This window comes from Magnolia sinica, chromosome 2 (genome assembly GCF_029962835.1).
Source record: "Magnolia sinica isolate HGM2019 chromosome 2, MsV1, whole genome shotgun sequence".
NCBI classification, from domain to species: domain Eukaryota; kingdom Viridiplantae; phylum Streptophyta; class Magnoliopsida; order Magnoliales; family Magnoliaceae; genus Magnolia; species Magnolia sinica.
In genome coordinates, this window is record NC_080574.1 from 115171957 (window position 1) to 115189176 (window position 17220).

Here is a 17220-nt window from a genome sequence, read left to right on the forward strand (position 1 = left end):
AATTCCTCCGCAACACCTGCATTTAGCCGCGGATCATCCCAATTTCACGAGAAAGAGGAATGATAGCGTGTTGGGCACTATACCACCTCCCTGACTTCACACTTGCAATTTAAATCAAAACCGCACAAATGATGGGGTCCACTGTAGATGATTCATACCCCAAAGTTCAGATTATTCTAACAGTCCTGACCTCCTATTAATGCAAAGTTGTTGGTTGAATCTGGACCCTTCACCGCTTTTAACCAATCTTCTGGTTAGTTTCATACCTTTAGTTTAATAATTATTTAAACATTTTAAACGGTTCTGATTTTGAAGAAAATGACACGTGTGTAACAGGCTACCCTCTTGGTTTTCTACTCGTGGTATGATGCATTGCCCGCCACCGAAATTCTCTACAACACAGTGTGTAAAACACCAAGCTTGTGGCGTCCATCATGTTGTATATGTGAAATCCACTCCGTCCATAAATGTTTTATCCTCGATCATTGCATCTGGGAAACAAGAATCCAGATATATAACTCATGGGGGTCACACCACAGGGGACAGTAGGGATGGAATGCCAACCATAGGTTTGTGTGTGGAGTTACAGTGGTGTGTATCTTTCATCAAACCCGTTAATCAGGTGTAATTCACTAGCCTGAAGTGCAAATTTAAAAAACAAAGATTGCTCAAAATAACAGGCAGGCCCCGTGTGAACTTGAACGTTTTAGGAGCATTTTGACATTATTACCACCGGTTTGGCCCACAAGAGGCTTTTATACAATTTAATTGTTTTTTCTATACGGTTAAAATAATTTTTATCACATGATGGACGGAGTAGATTATCATATAAAAACATGGTGAGCCCCACAAAAGCTTGAGTGTTTCAGGTGGTCAAGATGATTCCCATCATTTCAAGCACCCAGTACAAAAAGCGAGCGGTTTATTTACCGTTGGGCACAACTTGATGATTTTATTATATCCACGCCGTCCATACGTTTATCTAGATAATTTTAGTATATAATTCCAAAAATGAAGCAGATTAAAATCTCAAGTGGACCACACCACGGGAAACAGTTGTTATTAAGTCCCTCACCATTAAAAATTCGAAAGGGCCCATCGTAAGGTTATTTTAATGTTTATTTTCTATCAAACCTGTTTATAATGTCAATAAGACATGTATAAATCTAAAATACTAATATAATATTGATTAAAAACTCTTTTGGCCCACAAAAAGTTTTTAATTATCATTCATCACTGTTTCTAGTGATATGGTGCACCTAAAATTTTTAATCTTAGTAATTTTCTTATAGAGTCTTAAAATGAGATGGAAAAATAGATGTACGGATTGGATATACAATAAAAACATCAAAGTAGGCCCCACATGGTTAGAGTAACACCCACTGAGGTGTTAGCCGGGTAACAGCTAATCCGCTCCCATAGAAAAAAAACAATAAAATAATAAAAACGTCCCAAGAAAAACAGACAGAGAGAGAGATATAGAGATTAGAGAGAGAGAGAGAGAGACAGTTCTCTTCTCACTCCACCCTTGAAAGTTCAAATCCTTGAAGCTTACGATTCTCTCTTCCATTCTACGGAGAAGAAGCAAAAACATGTTGGGATGGCCCAGTACAGGCAATCAGGCGCCGATAGATTCTCAACGCGTGGGTCCCACGATCATCTCCACCCCGTCACAAACGGCGCCACCTCCACCGCTAACTCTTCTGACCAGATCGCCATACGGATTCCCCATCAAAAGCAGGGAAAAATCCGAAGGTCTGGACGCCTTGAAAAGAACTGGAAGATTTCTATCGTGGCTGTCCTTTTGATTCTGTTGTTCATCCTCTCCGTCACCTTCTTCATCTACAATTACCTCTCCGACAGCAAAGGTTGGTTTCTCCCTCTTTCTGCAATTCCAATGGCATTTCTGTAAATTCGTTTTTTTTTTTCATCTTCTTCTTCTCAGATAGATTTGATGGTGAGAAGAAAACGTTCTCAATCTTGCGCTGCATTTGCCGAAAATTCGTGTTGTATCTGGCAAATCTTGTCGGCCCACCTTTGATGCGTCTGGACCGTTCAATTGGTGTATCAGAACGTGGATTGCATTAGGTCCAACAATTGCATTGATCGGATGATCCCTGACGTCAGCTGTCCGCGGAATGGATGGTTAGCTCATTCTGACTGTCTGATTTGCAGGCTCCTGGTCAGATGGATGTGATCATCTGATCAAGGTGGTTTTGTACTAATGCAATCCAGTGGGCCCCACCTATCCAACAGTCCTTAAGGTGGGACCAACTATACTATGCAGGGTACTTCACATCTGCATTTCTAACTCTTCAGCAGTTGAATCTATAGTCTAGTAAGAATCTGGTCGAGGTTTGAGTTTCAGATTTTTTGATTGATGCTGTAAGGGAGAGGTTTAGATTGTGAATTTTGAGTAGTTTGGTGATCTTGGTAAATGACTATTTAGTGATGGGATGTGCAGAAGATGACAGGTTTGGTCAGCAGGGTGATGATCGGATGAACGATGTGGATTTTCTGTCGAATGTGACTCGGACGGAGGGGCATAAAGTTCTCAAGTTCGGTCAGGGATCTGTCACGATGGGACGTGATTCGAGGTATTGGGACAGGGATGATAGGAGAAGGGACAGTGAATATGATGAAGATGCCTCTGAGCACAATAACATTGCTGATACTGATCCATCTGCAAATAAAGATCGTATAGTGTCGAATCGGAATGGAAGGAAGCAACTTCCTTTGATTGGTGCGAAGTCCAATGTGAAGGATGGTAGGGATCAAAGAAGCACAGGATTGTATAATGAAGCGGGCCGTGATGAGTTGAAGCTTTATGAAGCTGAGTTTGAGGCCTCTCTAAAGAATATCAGGCAATTGGGAGAAGAAAATGGAGGTAAATCACAGGAGGAAGAGGTTGATTTAGAGGATGAATATGATGATGGTATTGATTCTCAGGATGATTGGATGGAGGAACACAATGATACGAAAAATGACAATGTGGACTTTGATGGTGAAATGGAAGACATAGATGATGATAGTGAAGAGTCCTCAGATGCCCTTGATGGTCGAAGTGCACACTCAAGTTCTTTGAACAAGACCGAGAACACTGATGAAACTTTGACTAATTCATTTGAGATTGACACCTCTTTGTTATCTCGGGGTTCTGATAGTGCTGAAACAGAAACCAGGCGTCGCAGTGCTGTTGAGGATGAGTCTAGGAAAAGGTCTAGATCAAGGAAGAAGTCGAGAAGGAGGGGGAGGCATCGCAGAGTTTCGGGTAAGGTTTCAATCTCATTAACCAGATTTTCATTGCTCATTTATGTTTTGTTTGGCTTGTTTTTGAGTTTGAATGAGCAAAAAAAAAAAAAAAAAGTTCTAACCCTTCTTTATTATGTACTTAGCTTTTCTGTATGCTGTTTATGTTCTTCCTTGCATCTATTTCTTTGCATTTCACCTCTCAGATGGGATGATAATACATGTTCTCAAGCCTTGCTTGCAATTAGATGAACTTCACTAATAGAAAACAATTGTGGAGCGACTGATCCAATTAAAACTTGATTATTGAGATTGTCCTAGTTGTTATCTGCTACACTGTTTATAATTGTTGACCAGCGAACTATCTCAATTGTGTGAAAGCATAAAGTTATAGATGTACTAAATATTTATGATTTTGTGTTATTGTTATAATTATTTTTTATTCAAAGATAGATTTTGGTGTTGTCTGTGCGAGATACTAATCACATTACATTAGCGTGTTCCAGCATAAGAATCTGTTTATGAATCATCTGCACCACATATAGGTCCTTTGTTGCTTTTCTGTTTTTCTTTTTTCTTCTTGGTACTTCTCAAAGTCCCGTGTCAAACTAAATGAAAACATGTATGTCCCAATACTTATTATATTGATGATGCCAAACAAAATTTTATGTAATCACTATCATCCATAATCTATCTCCAATGCTTGCAATGTTAAATAAACTGTAATGCTGTGGTGGTATGGAGCCACTTCTATCTTTTCATCATTTACCGTCATTGGAACTTCATCATCTATGTGCTAATTGCTAATTCCGTTTTGTTAGGTGCTGCTGGTCATGCTTTGGAATGTTAGGTTTATCCTCCCACTAGGCACTGTTACCATGAGTAAACCACGACAGCCTTTAACTTCACCTATTTTGCACTATTTATAGCCCTTTCCATCTCCTGACCTGTAATTCTGATGTCATAATGACAATATCTAGGTCGCTTAAATTTCCATATTTGAAATTTAATGTTTTGTTACAACGGCGATCTCTAGGTAGCTTAAATTTCAAGCATTTCGTTTGGCCAGTTTGTTAAGGAGACGCCTATCCCTGTTATGCTATGCAGGCGTGAATCAGTCTGTTAGGAACAAAATGGGTCGTATTGGCACCGTTATGGGGCCGATTCAGCTGTCACAGGCCAATACAGTAATAAATGGCCGATTTTGTTTTTTGTTTTTTACCTCTTTCATTTTCTGCTCTTCATTTCAACCATGAAGTAACCTTAGAAGGTTTTAAACTAGACCTAGGACTATTTTTAGATTGAAACACAAAATTTGAGTAGGATTTAATGAATCAAAGCGGAGTAGACCATTTTGGGAAATATTGGAAGGTGTAGACCATCAGCTTTTTCATATTTCCATTTTCCTTTTATTGTATATATATGTAAACGGTCCTAATCCACCAAATCATGCTTCATTTTGTGTTTGATTAGGGCCTATTTGGCCGTCTTTTAGCAGGTCAATCTAACCCTCCTACAAACGGTATTCAAGGCCATCGCAGGACTGCATCGACCGATAAAGTTGCGTAATACCTTGGTCATGACGCCAGATTCTGTACAAATAGGCATGGCTTCCATGTTTGATTCTGATGGAACTGGTATGAGGATGCATAAAACTCTTCTGGATTGGAATATCCTAACCTTCAATCAGATGCCTGTGAATAGATAGGAAATAATGATAAAGCAACAGTCTAGATAAAGCTGTAGATTGGATTGCTAATCTCAAACTTCTTTTGAGGACTATTCTGGAATATTTTTAGGACGCCTACTCTGGATTATTGAAGCATAGCTTCACTTGTACAGAATGGATGCACATCTACTCGTGGGTTGTGGCAAGATCTGCTTAGGACAACCCATGAACCCCTCAATCTTCTAAGTCTGCTCATGTCTTGAGGTTTGCCCACTCAGTTCAGTCTTGTACAGGTTGTAGTCTGGCCCATCATCATCATTATAATCATCATCCTAGCCTTCTCCCAACTATTTGGATTCGTCTAATAGTCTGGCTGTTGCTTAGGAGTAAGAACAATGTCCAAAAGATCTAAGAATTAGACTAGAGGCCTTTTATGGAAGTATTGAATCATCATCATACTGGAAATGCTGGATCTGTCATCCATGCTCTAAAGGGCTCAGAACTGCAACAGTTCTCTACTGGCAGAATTGTATTTATTTAAGCATTGTTTGTATATGCTGTGCCTTTATAGCAAGTAATGAGGAATATGGTTGCTCCAAAGAGGACTTCATGATTTAGGAACAAGCCTGTCTCAGGCATCATATCACCAACAAGTGCATCTTTCCAATCCCTTCCAAAACCCTGTTTCTTGCATCATGACACTCTTTTTCAAACCTTTCTTTCATAAACCTTCCAACCCTACAGTAACTGTACCCAGTAACTATTGCTTGAAGGAAAATCAACTATGTCATTGGCGTCGGGTGCATAACATTACCAGGGCATTTAGATCTTTGTAAGTGGTTGAAGGTAATCAGCCTTTCATTTCTACTAAAGCAGTAGCATTTTGGCCATTTCCTTATACACGCAGCCATGCATGTATACAAATATGCATGTAAGTATGCAAGTGTGTATATGAGCCAAGCTTTTATATTGTGACATGTTGCCATTGTGACAGCTTTTGTAAAAGGAAGAGTCACTCTCTGAGGTGTTATGTGACAGAAAACAACTGTTAAGTAACAGCCTTTAAAAAAAATAGCTGTCATATTACTAAATAACTGCTATTATCTACGCAGGTGCAGAAGGGCTTTACCACAAAAAGTGACATTTTTTAGTGCCCATTTCTTCAGTTGGTTTTGAAATTGACGTTTTGTTGGGTTTATCCAAATGGGCCACAAAACCCTCTTTTCGATTTGAAACGAGGTTTTTGTCTATGAACCGCCATTTTGTTGGTGTGTCCAAACAGCCCTCATGTAATGGTAGATAATGCTGTTTTCAGGTAAAGCAGCAGTTATTCTCTCGTGTGGCTTGACAATTTCCATTTTTCCTTTTTCCTGTTTTGGTTTCATGATGGCAATTACCATTGCATAAGTAGTGCCAGTCCACTTGATACGACTCTCGATTTCTAAATCTCAGGATGCAGTTACATATATTGGTATCTGATTCGCAAGATGCCTTTTATACTTGAGTGTTTGTTACTTAAAAACATTTGAACCCTTCTATTGGAATTTAGTTTTATTAAACAAGGTACTGTTTTTCAGTTTTTGTAGCATGCAAAATATAGTGCAACTATTTTATGTTTCCACAGTTCTTTTATAGGATTTTTTTGTATGTGTGTATATATTGTGATTAGAATATATTAAAAGATGAATATGATACAATAGGAATTGATTGAAACATAGACTACAAATATTATCAGCTTCATATCGTATCGAGCATAATGCAATGTGCTTATACAAGTATCCGGGTATCATAGGTTGTGTTTCTTTGTATATCTGTTTATATTGACATTTTATTAGATATTTCTCTAAGAACTTCCTCGTGTTTGTACAAATGGTATTTGAAAATGTGGAGTGTTAATATTTGGGTAATATGAAGTTTGAGAGGTGGTATGCATTAATGTATATGATTTCGGAGTGTCACCGTGCTCTGTCCCAACTTTGCTGTTTTCGATGTTTGTTTATTATCAATAAGATGCTTGTTTAATGGTTACCATTTCTTTCCTCACCTGTTTTCATAGCACTTCTCTGACAAAATTGATAAACTTTTAATTTTTTCAGGTTCCTCCTGTGGCATCAAGTTCTTGGACTCTATTGCACAAATTGTAGAGCCCATAGAGAATAAGAAATTTTCAAGGTTTTCATTGCAGTATACGGAAGTGGAAGACCGGCCCGATGGATCTGAAAATTGGGAACCCAGATTTGCTGGGCATCAGAGTCTCCAAGAAAGGGAAGAATCATTTTATGCTCATGACAAAAAAATAAATTGTGGTTTTATCAAGGGTCCCAAGGGAACCCCAAGCACTGGATTTGACTTGGCAGAGGATGATGTGAGATTCATGAGCAGTTGCCACATAGCTGTATCTTCGTGCATCTTTGGAAACTCGGACAACTTGAGAACACCTACTGATAAAGTGGTAAGGTGCAAGTTGCGTTTTCATATTGTCATTCGTACCAATTGGATTTCTTCAAGTGTGATTAAATCAATCAATATATCCCTCTAGAAAGGTTTGTTTGCTGTCTGAAGTGTCATTTGCAATTAGCTGGGATTATCATTTTCTAAACAACTGGTTTACAATTATATAATATGCAATTCAAATGCTAGTCTTGGTTACTGGTAATTTACAGTTTGAAAGACACATGAAGCATTACAGACTTTACAAGAAATAAGATGGGGTATAATTATGTCTGTAGTATTGGTATCATTACGTGTATTGATGACTGAGGATACAGAATGTGTTGATTTTGCTGATATTTTCTCTGATACTTGGAAAAAAATGTCACTCATTGAGGGATACATTGGGGACATGTTGGGAAAAAGGTGGAAATTTTCAGTGGAACTTTAAGTGATGCTAAAATACATGTTTTCATATTTAAGAATCAGAATATGTGAAAAAAATGCATCATAAGTTTCCATTTAATCGGGGCTTAAACCATGTGCTATTGGAAAAAAGTAGTGCAATTATAACAAAAATGAGTTCATTTTATTCAAATACCATGCAGTGCAAGTAATAAAACACAAGCAACATATCTAGAAACCAAAGAGCATTAAAAAAAAATACATATGCTTCAAACTCACATGGAGTTATGAGGCTTTTTAAAGTCATCATCTCTGACTCCACTAGGCTGGTTATAGTATATTGCTCCATATCTCGACAATACTGTGCCAATGCAATGAAATTCGTCGTGGCGCACTGTGTTGCCCTTGGCCGAACTATATCCCCTTTACCTTCTTGGTGCATTGCGGTCAACAACCGAGAGTGGCCATATATGAAGTTGATCACTCCTCCCACTCTTGATGGTGGACCTCACTAACTCCCTTTTTCCTATCAACTCTAGCATAAGGTATATGCAATGAGCCGCACACGGAGTCTAGTACAAACTGTACTTCTTCATCTTCTTCCTTGCCTTTAACAAACGCGCTGCCATTGTTCGTCATATCATGCACGATATTTTTAAGGCCGACCTCTCATATCACTCCCTTTAGAAGATCAAATGAGTGTATGATTATATGGGTGGTCCTTGATATGAGAGGAAGTATCAATCGACCTAAAAAATAGTCTACTCTCTGCAGTAGACCATGAAGCAGACAATGGACAACTTTGTGGGCCCCATCCACTCATCATACACAATTGTCAACTTTTTCGTCTCCTAGTTCAGCTTCAAGTCATGTATATAAGACTACATCATATCATATAATCTCAATTTAGGTAGACCCCCAAAATCTCCTTTGGCATTGAAGGCTTCACTCCTTGGCCAATGCGCTAGACATTCCCATTCATGTTATGGAATTGCAGTCTAAATACCATGTGTTGGTATAAATAACCACTTGGCAAAGTGCTTCTCTCCCTGAATCTGTTGCCACTCAATATATCTTTCAACCTCTTTTGCTTATCACCTGCAATGGGTGCATCTTGAACCTGAGTGCCCAAGCAGAATTGCCATCCCTACTATTGCCAGTATTGTCATGTGTGATTGCACAATCGCATACATGGGCTCAGATTGCATATGCGATGGTCGCATATGCCATGCAGGAAGTATGCCATATCATACTTAATGGTTATGCAATGGCATAATCGCATAACCATGGCATATTCTAGTATGCAATGGCATAATGGCCAATAGTCATATTTCTCATAGATTGTAATAAGTTGTAACTTTCAGAGCTGTACTTGTAACTTGTATTGTATGCATCAACTCATTAAAATTCAAGTTATCAATAAAATTTCTCTGTTTATAGTTTTTAATAATTATTTTTTTCTTAGTGTAACATGTTGATTATTTAAATTTGTTTTGCTATGGTATAATATAACTTATAAATGGTCTAAATAGTCAAACTACAATGAAATACGTAAACAAACAACCAATCTAATCACTCGTAGTAATTAGATGTAGTTTTTCTTAATTTTTTAGAAAAATTTCCTTTTTACCTTTTTACCTTTTTTTTTTTTTTTTTTTTTTGACAAAGAGAAAAAAAAAGCCATCAGCCTGAGTGTTGGCTTATGCGATTATGTGGTTGCATAAGTGATCAGCCCAGGCTGATGGCTCATGTGATTATATGCGATCTGACAACATCGACTGCTGCTCTCACCCCCTACCGTTCTCACCAATCTCGCGTCTCGATATCTTACACACTGGTCTAGTCTCCTTGAGTCGTCATTTCTGGTCCTCATTTCACCTGTAATTTGTCTGTACTTTATCCTCTCCCACTCAGTGACACAATCCTCAAGGTGTGTCAGAACCACATCGTCGTCATTTTTCTCATCATTCAGGAACTCCTCAACAATCCCTAGACCCTATCTAGGAACACATAACTCGTCCCTAATCTCCCATTCCCATCCATGCTGTAACCGCCTGTGTGCCTTACCGATGCCCAATACCTTCCTTGTATTCATTTCACTTTAGAAAACTTGAGCAATCCTTCACATTCTTCTATTCCCCCCTTGGCCAAGTGCTTCTTCAATCTAGAAACCCATCCCTTGCTCCTTTTTTTTTGACATTTTATACTACCTTTATAGAAAGAGAATAGTAATATCATTAGGATCCATCGAACCATCCATCCATACACATATGTGATCCATCCATGCATGATGCATGCATACATTGATACACGTACATGATACATCAACAATCCATCCATGCACATATACATGATCCATCTAGGCATGCATCCATCCATCCGTACATGCATACAATCATCCATCCATATACCCATAGATACATACATACATACACACAATACATGCGTACATACATTGATACATATCCCTCATACTTCATACATCCATGATCCATCCATCCACATATACATGATCCATACATGCATACGCAGATACACGCATCTATTCATGTTTTATATACACGCATCATCCATCCATGCATATGTACATAATGTACATGCATGCATCCATCCATCCACACATATACATGTTTCATCCAGACATACATATATACATCCATCCATCCAGCCATGGACACATACATGCATACATCATCATCCATGATCCATAATACAACATACATACATGCATCCATCCATGCATACATCACACATGATACATGATAAATTAATAAAAACAACTTAATTATTATTTATGAAAATAAACGATTTTTCTTTAATTTTTCCTAATTTAAAATAATAAAAAATAAAAATATTTTGGATTTTTTTTAGCTGCATCCAATAGATAGATTGGTCGACAGTCACAAATATGTAAAATTCTCTCATTAACTGATGAACATATCAAATTTTCGCACATCTATCCTTAATTTGAGGGGTCAAAATGGAATTTCCCCAATTTCCACCATTTTTTCACTCAAATGTTGAAATACTCACAACAAATACATGTCAATGCATGGCATTCATGCATAGACATAGATTTTTTATGTCAATCCATCCCAGTGTAGCATAGCTTAGCCTTAATACCATGTAGCTCATGAAAATAGCTCAAGTCACATGTTGCCTAGATCATGATAATTTGCATATATTACATGCTATCCAACTCACATTAGAAGTTATTTTCACTGCACCATTTAAATCAATTAATGTTTTCAATAATTTGTTACATTTTTCTATTTTTAATAAAAAATTAGTTAATCTTTTCAATGCTTTTAGGGCCTGTTTGAAACCATGTAATTCATGGGATTTGTGGTGTAGTTTACCCTTTTTAGCAGTAATTACTTACCACACAATTTTCTAAGGGAAGGGATGCAGTATGACTGCGCCAACAACCTCTTTTACGTACGGAAAACGAGATGGACTCTATGGGTCCCACCATGATGTATGTGTTTTATCCATGCCATCCATTCAATTGGCCAGATGATTCTAAGGTATGCCCCCAAAAATGAGGCAAATCCAAAGATCAAGTGGACCACACCACAAGAATAAAATTTAAATGGTTAGCATTTAATCTCCACTGTTTTCTGATGTGTGGTCCACTTGAGCTTTGAATCTGCCTCATTTTTGGGCCCATCCCCTAAAATGATCCTTACTAATGAACGGATGGCAAGGATGTAACACATATATCATGGTGGGGTCCACGAAGTTTTGGCTTCCATAAAGGTGTTATTTCATGAGGGGCAACTCCTCCTCACTTTCAGATGCCTTTGGTAATTACAATTCCCCACATTCATTGCTGATTTGAGAGGTTTTACATGAAAATGCATGTAAATACATCCAACCAAACAGGCCCTTAGTGAAACAATATTAAGTAACAATATCAAATCTGTTTTGTTACTGCTTTGTTGCTCTTTTTTACCTTTATACTTAATCCTTGCCCTTTCCTATTACTTTAGGTTGCATTTGGTTGCATCAAATATCATTATTAATTAGTCTAATCTGGTGCTAAATATCATGAAATTGGTGCAACCAATCACAGCCTTGATTAAAAATCTAGAAGTAGTGTGGAGCTTACGCTTCTGAGAAATGAGGCAATAGTCCACATTCCACTGAAAAGAAATTCCCAAAGATTATTGGTTAGAATCTTCCAATCTGGAAGATTTTTGGGGCATGTTACATTTATGGTGGGCACACAACAAACTAATGTGTCTTGCACTGAAATCCCGAGTATACTGTGCAATGACTCAAGATTGAGGAGATCCTATAATTCTTCTCAAGAGCTCATGTGTCTGTTTTGTGAGCTTAATCATTCAGATACGTAATTGTCAAGTGCAAGTACTGGGGGATTCACTTAATACAATTGATTGGGCCAGTATATAGGGGCCTCACCGTTGGTCTCAGGCTACCTTTGACAAGATCGTGGTTTTATTTATTTATTTATTTTATTTAGTTCCAATGATGATTATTATGGATTCAAACCCATTGGGGAAGGGAACAAGCTGGAAAATTAAACTATAGTAGCTTGTGGCATCACTACATTTTTAGAGCCAGGGGCTTGGATAGACGTATATTACGGATATGAGCTTTATGTACAACTTGAACTATTTGCGACAAATTTAAATTCCAATGTAATATTTATGATATAAAATCTACTAAATTTTTTTCTCCATTTTCAATGCTTGAACTCTGTATAAAATCTTCTATTGCAAATACATCCAGATGTTTTCTGTGTATTACTCTGTTACTAGTAGAAAGATCTTCCACATAAATGTCTTTGATCTTTCATAGATGAAATTTATTTAGATCTGAGCTCTTTCCTGGAGTTTTTAATTGACTGGTAGCCTGGGTAGATCACTGTAGAAAGGAATTTCAAAGACATCTGCTTAGATGGTTTCCAAAAGCATCTAACATCAACTTCTTTTAAGATTTTTTGGATAAGTTAGAGAAGGAACTGGTGTAAATGGACTTATTTATTTATTTTTTATTTTTTGAGTCATAGATGCCTTGTGTGCATCTTACGGTACTTTGATTTCAAAATCCAGAAATTGTTTGGAAATTCTTGAAGCTTTATGGATAGTGCTGCCTTGTTTTCTGCGCATGCTTCCGTTTTAATTAGCTCCATTGAAACTTTGAAGCTTGTGGCATTTTTTAGCCAATAAATAGCTTCATTCAGGATGCGGGTTATTTTGAAAGCTGCATTTGCCACATATACGCTTCCACCTTTGTACATAAGAATGCAGTTCTGATGTTAGGTGCTGCATTAACTTCTTATAGAAGAAAGTTATCTACTATCTGTTGATATTTGCAGTTGGTTCTAAGTATATGAAATTCAGGTTCCATGAGGGATCGAGTCCAATGATGCAGAATTCAATCTAGTTCTTGCCGAGTCACATTTTAGAGTTTTATGGTAGAAGCAATCTTTTGAGTCAAGTATACCATCATAGACAAGGCCTCCTCTTTCATTCCAAGTAGTGCTTATAAGGAGTGATGAAAAGATGAAAGGCGCAGACCTCTGAAAAATTATTTAAAATGACCTCATCATTGACAACTAACAAAAAGAATCCTCTTATCCAATTGATTTTTTTTTTTTGGAGAAAAATAAAAAGAAAATCTGAAAGGACGATCTTAAATGTCACTCTCTGGTTTTTGTTTGCCAGCTGTTTCTGCTTACCACTTGAACAAGTTGTATGAAGTTGGGGAATGGCGTGATGGTTGAATGCAGTTGACAAAAGAACAAAACCTAATTGCTTGAGTTCTTAATAGGTACACCTGTTTCATGGCCAAGGCAATTTTTTCTCTTTTAAAGAATGGATGTTTCAAATATATGATGATAGCTAGTCAATTTATAAGTGCATTATAGTCACTAACTGTAAATATAATAAAGAATTGAGGGAAAGGAAAGAAATGTATGCCTGAAACATGAAGCATGGAGTGTACTGTACACCAAAGTGGAGGCCATCATGTCATAGATTGGTAGGAAAACATCAATTCATAACCATCATGACCTAATTTCTCATCCCTTCAAGTGTTTAACGCTCTGATTGTATATCTTCAAATTGATTAACCTCTCATTTTTAGTTTCAGCTGGGGCATCTTGTTTCACCCATCATTAATATTATATACAAACTCTCTTGTTTCTTTGCTAGGATATTTGATGCTTAAAAAGACAAAAAAAAGAAAAAAAAGAAAAAAGAAAAAAGAAAAGATAAGAAAAAGAAAAAAAGGAGGATATTTAATGCCTCACATGGATTCTTATTTTAAAATAATTTGATAAAATCAACCTTGTCCCGTACCTTCTCTAGCATTTGCAATGTGCTTGTACTAATGCAGCAGCAGAGGTTTGTGACATGGAAAATTATTGAATTATGCATAGTGACATTGTTTCTCCTCTAGATACTTCAATAATGCATGGAATTTGTTCAATAACTCATGTGGTTGGAGGAATCATTTTTCATTTAATAGATTTTTTTCTTTTCTTTTTTTTTTGTGCTTTCTTTCTTTCCATCGCAATGCATCACTGAATGAATCTGCAAAAAAAATAAAAAATTGTTTGGATGTGTATGGGAAACTTCCACAGAAATACATCATTTGAATTTGCAATTTGTGGCTGAAATGTTCAGTGTTCTATTTGTTGCAGGTCACCCGCTTGTCAAGGAAGAATGTCTGCTTTGTTATGTTTATGGATGAGAAGACATTGCAAACATTGAAGTTAGAAGGTCAAGAACGAGATCAAATGGGTTTTATTGGTTTATGGAAGATTGTAGTTATAAAGAACTTACCTTACACTGACATGCGGAGGGTGGGAAAGATACCGAAGTTTTTGACCCACAGACTTTTTCCTTCTGCTAGGTAAGGACAAAGCCTTTTTTTTTTTCTTCTTCTTTTTTTAATCGCAAAGGATGAAACAATTAGAGAATGGGGTAAAAATGATAATTTGGTACAAGTTAGTATACATGTTGCTTGTCAGGTCTTTTGGAATCTATGTTTAAATGTTAATTTGTGAAACTTCCCTACGGTATAAGTTGACACTCTTGCAGATAGAATAATATATGTAGCTGCACATGACACTGATGAGTACTTAGCCGCACAGGATACTGATGAAGCTTAAATCACAAGCTCTGTTTTGATGTTGTTTCTCATATACATTTAAAGGAAGGTGGAAAAGGAGGATGGTTTTCATTTTCTGAATGATGTTATGTATTACTTAATTGAGAACCTCCAGATAAATTCCTTTTCAGGTATTCAATCTGGCTGGACAGCAAATTGCGGCTCCAAAGCGACCCGCACCTCATTCTGGAATATTTCCTGTGGCGGAAAGGCTATGAGTATGCAATTTCCAATCACTACCACCGACACTGTGTGTGGGAGGAAGTGATGCAAAACAAGAGGCTGAACAAATACAACCACACTGTGATCGATCAGCAATTCACATTCTACCAGACTGATGGGTTGAAAAGATTCAATGCTTCAGATCCCAACAGACTTCTGCCTAGCTGTATGTATTTTATTGAATTCTTAATTGAGGAAATATGTGATGTCTGGCTCGGACATTAGCCATTCATCTTGTGAACCATCATGTATGGCCCATGCCCCAAAATTTTCCACTATTGGAAAATATTACCTGCCCATGTTATCGAGGGATGGGAATATGAACCACTGACTTCATATCCATTTGCTGGCTGCCAATTGGGTATTTGAGACCATTCAATGGAGGAGAATTTTGGCGTGCTGCCCATCCATGACGAGGCCACCCAGATGAACAGTCTTTATTGCTAAAAGCTGGACCACCTGTAAGGTTTCTGGGAAGAACAAAAATACCATTTGTTCCACCAAGCATCATAATATGATACCTCTTCTAAGTTCCATGCAATCCAAATCTTGGATTGCCATCTTGTCTGAGTCAACTCAGACTTGGTCGAATCCGATCTGGTTTGGTACTGTGAGTCACCCCCCAATTATGACCAACTTGACTTGACTTGGATGAGTCACCCCCAACTCGGTGAGTCATGACTTGACTCAGGACTGAATGAGCCAGTTTGAGTCGCCAAGTAGAAAAACCATGATTCAAATCTCAACTATTCTCCTAAATACCTGTTTTCATGTTGTGAACAGATGTTCCAGAAGGATCGTTCATTATGAGAGCACACACGCCGATGTCAAACTTGTTCTCCTGTCTTTGGTTCAACGAAGTTGAACGTTTCACCCCTCGTGACCAGCTGAGTTTTGCATATACATACATGAAGCTAAGAAGGATGAATCCCGGGAAACCTTTTCATCTGAATATGTTCAAGGTGCAGTTACAACTCATGTTGTCACGAAGACAATAAACAAACACATTGTGAAGCCATGCTAGTGGGACACACTCATTTGGACTTGCCAAGGGATTAGCAGCACACGTGTGCCATCATGACGAATGCGTGAGATCCAAGGCGGTCATCAGGCAGGTTACTCTACTCAGATGCCCTGGCCCAAAAGTCGTGCTTGCCTGCCCATTAGGTGGTGTGTATGTAAGAATGGGATGGACTCTTCGCATTCAATGCACATGTTGAGCTCACCCGATGAATGGACCGACCCAAAATTTGGATGCCGTCTTCCACATGTTGGGGCCTGGCTGATGAGTGCCTGGATGTGACATTGTCACATGTGAGCCATGAAACCCATGGCACATCCATAGGCATGAGTCCCATTCACATCTTTCTTGTTTAATAATCTTCTCTCTTCATTTCTATTGCAGGACTGTGAAAGGCGATCAATTGCAAAGCTATACCGTCACAGGACAGAGGTGAAGTGGAATCCTATTCAAGCCACCGGGTGAAATATGTTTGTATTTCAAGCTTGATCATATCCATTCATGTCCCTTCCAAATGCGGCTATAATCTATACAGTCCGGTGCAGAGCAGAATTGCTTCCCATCACCATACAAGTTGGAAACTGAAGGAAGGTCATGTGCACATATGCCATGTTTTCTTTGGCACTGAAAATTCTAGTTGGTCGAGAATCTGCATTCTTTCATCTCTTTCATGCCTTTTGATCGCTTCATATATATATATATATATATATATATATATATATATATATATATATATATATATATCTATATATATATATATATATATATATATATATATATAAAATGCAGGGCTCACATAGTTTTTTTTTCCTCTTCTTTTTTCCCCTGGAGCCCTGTACGCAGCTGCTGTATCTGTACTAAAATTGTTCTGCCAGGACTTGTAAATTTCCCACTTTTGTTTTCATTTTGGCTTCCCTAATTGGGCATTCAACAAATTTGTTACCAGGGACCATTTATTTTGCTTATGAAATTCGTTAATAGCCACTGGACTGGATGTACTTGCATTACATGTCAACCATTTGATCATATTGTTATGAAATGAATTGTATATTACAGGCTACAAAAAATCAATAATCTATAC

General features: G+C 37.6%; 1 protein-coding gene across 1 annotated transcript; it reads left to right on the forward strand.

Annotated features, from left to right (window-relative positions):
* The first annotated feature begins 1492 nt into the window (after positions 1 to 1492).
* Positions 1493 to 16880, forward strand: LOC131237428 (uncharacterized). Its single transcript, XM_058235175.1, has 7 exons — positions 1493 to 1868; positions 2465 to 3271; positions 7015 to 7370; positions 14427 to 14638; positions 15028 to 15284; positions 15902 to 16080; positions 16524 to 16880. The coding sequence occupies exons 1-7, from the start codon at positions 1601 to 1603 to the stop codon at positions 16602 to 16604; spliced, it is 2160 nt and encodes a 719-aa protein (XP_058091158.1). The 5' UTR covers positions 1493 to 1600; the 3' UTR covers positions 16605 to 16880.
* The last annotated feature ends 340 nt before the right edge of the window (positions 16881 to 17220 follow it).

What these genes read in the sequence shown, in the direction of transcription:
- LOC131237428 (XM_058235175.1), top strand. Translation starts at nt 1,601, where the DNA reads ATGGCCCAGTACAGGCAATCAGGCGCCGATAGATTCTCAACGCGTGGG. An exon ending in GAACACCTACTGATAAAGTG is followed by an intron (nt 7,371 to 14,426) that starts GTAAGGTGCAAG and finishes TATTTGTTGCAG; the next exon opens with GTCACCCGCTTGTCAAGGAA. An exon ending in CAACAGACTTCTGCCTAGCT is followed by an intron (nt 15,285 to 15,901) that starts GTATGTATTTTA and finishes TGTTGTGAACAG; the next exon opens with ATGTTCCAGAAGGATCGTTC.